The sequence below is a fragment of the Corvus brachyrhynchos genome, unplaced genomic scaffold (assembly GCF_000691975.1).
Source record: "Corvus brachyrhynchos isolate BGI_N302 unplaced genomic scaffold, ASM69197v1 scaffold305, whole genome shotgun sequence".
Classification (NCBI taxonomy): Eukaryota; Metazoa; Chordata; class Aves; order Passeriformes; family Corvidae; genus Corvus; species Corvus brachyrhynchos.
In genome coordinates this window covers 408,207-409,859 of record NW_008239284.1, presented here as the reverse complement: position 1 = coordinate 409,859, position 1,653 = coordinate 408,207, and the positions used below count along the sequence as shown (strand labels likewise).

At 56.2% G+C, this 1,653-nt stretch overlaps 1 protein-coding gene across 1 annotated transcript in view; it reads left to right on the top strand.

Moving 5' to 3' along the window:
• Nucleotides 1–1,653, top strand: part of RGS3 (regulator of G-protein signaling 3) — a 67,352-nt gene that overhangs the window by 61,609 nt on the left and 4,090 nt on the right. Inside the window, exons 23-24 of the mRNA XM_017740276.1 lie at nucleotides 147–156; nucleotides 1,235–1,258. Of these exons, the coding sequence (XP_017595765.1) occupies nucleotides 147–156; nucleotides 1,235–1,258 (34 nt within the window). The remainder of the gene's footprint in view (nucleotides 1–146; nucleotides 157–1,234; nucleotides 1,259–1,653) is intronic.

The window sequence follows — 1,653 nt, the reverse complement described above, 5'->3', positions numbered from 1 at the left end:
TCCGGGGGTATTTATGGTGCGGGGGCCGCGGGTCGGCACTGGCTCCTTGCCTGGCGCCGGCACACGCTGCCGGCCCCGATGTACCACGCCATGGTGGACTTTTCGGAAAAATACCTGGAAAGGTAGGACAGCCAGCATCCTGCCAGGAACGGGGATGTGCTGCCCAGGGGATGGTTTGGAAGCAGCCCGGGGTGATGGTGCTGGGCCTCGTGGTCATTCTGGGGTGCCGGGGAAAATCACTTTATAGAGGCAACTCCAGAGTGAAACCAGCAATTTTTTATGGAATTATTTTTGCTGTGGCATTTATTGTGCACTGTGGCTGCAGCTGGGGGCTGTCACAGCCTGGGTTGGTGCCACTTGCTCTTTCTTTGCAAGGGTGTGCAAGAGGAGCAGCACGTGGAAGTTGGGGAACTTCCTTAGGAGGTGCTTGCCTGGTGTGTTCCAGCTGGAAAATCCACCCAGCAGCCGCGATCACCTGCCTGGTGTGGGCCAGCTGGCCTTGTGCCGAGGGTTGTGCTGTGGAGGTGACCCACGTGTGTCACACAAGGGGTGTTCAGTGCTCTGCCAGCCCCGCCGACTGGTGCCCCGCTAAACTGGGAACGCTGCTGGAATTGTTGTTCGAGGCTGTATGGGGTGGCTTGTCCTGTGTGCTGGCGGGTCCCCGCCTGCCGGTGGCGCTGGCAGCGCATTGATGGGAGGCAGATGGTGTTTGGAGCGTGAGGCTCCGTGTTTGGATCTGCTTTTCCCACGTTAGCGGGTGCTGGCAGCTGGCAGCAGCGGGACGTGTGTCCTGCTGGGAGCACAGCCCAGGGTGTGAAGGCAGTGAAACTGTCCCTGCCCGTGAGGGTACGGATGGCACCTGGGACTGGGGGGAGCGATTGCCCTCTACAGTCATTATGTGGCTCCTTGGTCTGAGCCCTGGTGTTGTTGCAGGTCTTTTTTTTCCCCCTCTGGTGGCTGTTTTTTACTCTCCTGGGACTGGAGAGAGCTGTGGATCTGGAGAACATCACCTGGGGGTGGGGTGGTGCATCCATGCTCTGAATCCCTCCTGTCCCCCTTGTGTCCCTCGCCAGGCTGGGCATGGCTTGGTCAGGCAGAGGTGGTTCCCCTGAGCATCCCCGTTTAGACCTCTGTGACCCCTGGGAGGTCCTGTAACATTAAATTTGCAGAGTCAGAAAGAGCAAGAAGTGAAAACTGAAGCCGCTTGCCCAATGAGATGTTGTCAGGTAAGGAGCTTCAGATTTAGAGGGCAGAGTCCACATGTGTAAAGGCTCTTAAGTTTTGATAAATACATTATATCCATAGGCAGTGAAATACTGTCTGTGTGCACTTAGCGGCGAGATCGAGGAGAGGTATTTTAAATGGAAGAAATTAAAAACACAGATGGAAGCTGTAATTCTTTCCATTATAAACGTCCCGGCCACATGTAATTAAGATAGCGTTATACTCGCTTTTTAATGAGTGTCAAATCACTGCCATTGGGAGCAGATTGCCAGAGAAGGGAGTGAGAAGCAAGGCCCAAGCGCTAGAACTTGTCATGGCTGCATTTTGTGGGATTTTTGGGAGGTGTTCGGTACCGGCCCCATCCCGGTGCCCCCGGGTGTCCCCGTCCCCGCTGTGTGCGGCTGCAGTGACCGCGCTGTCCACGCGGGG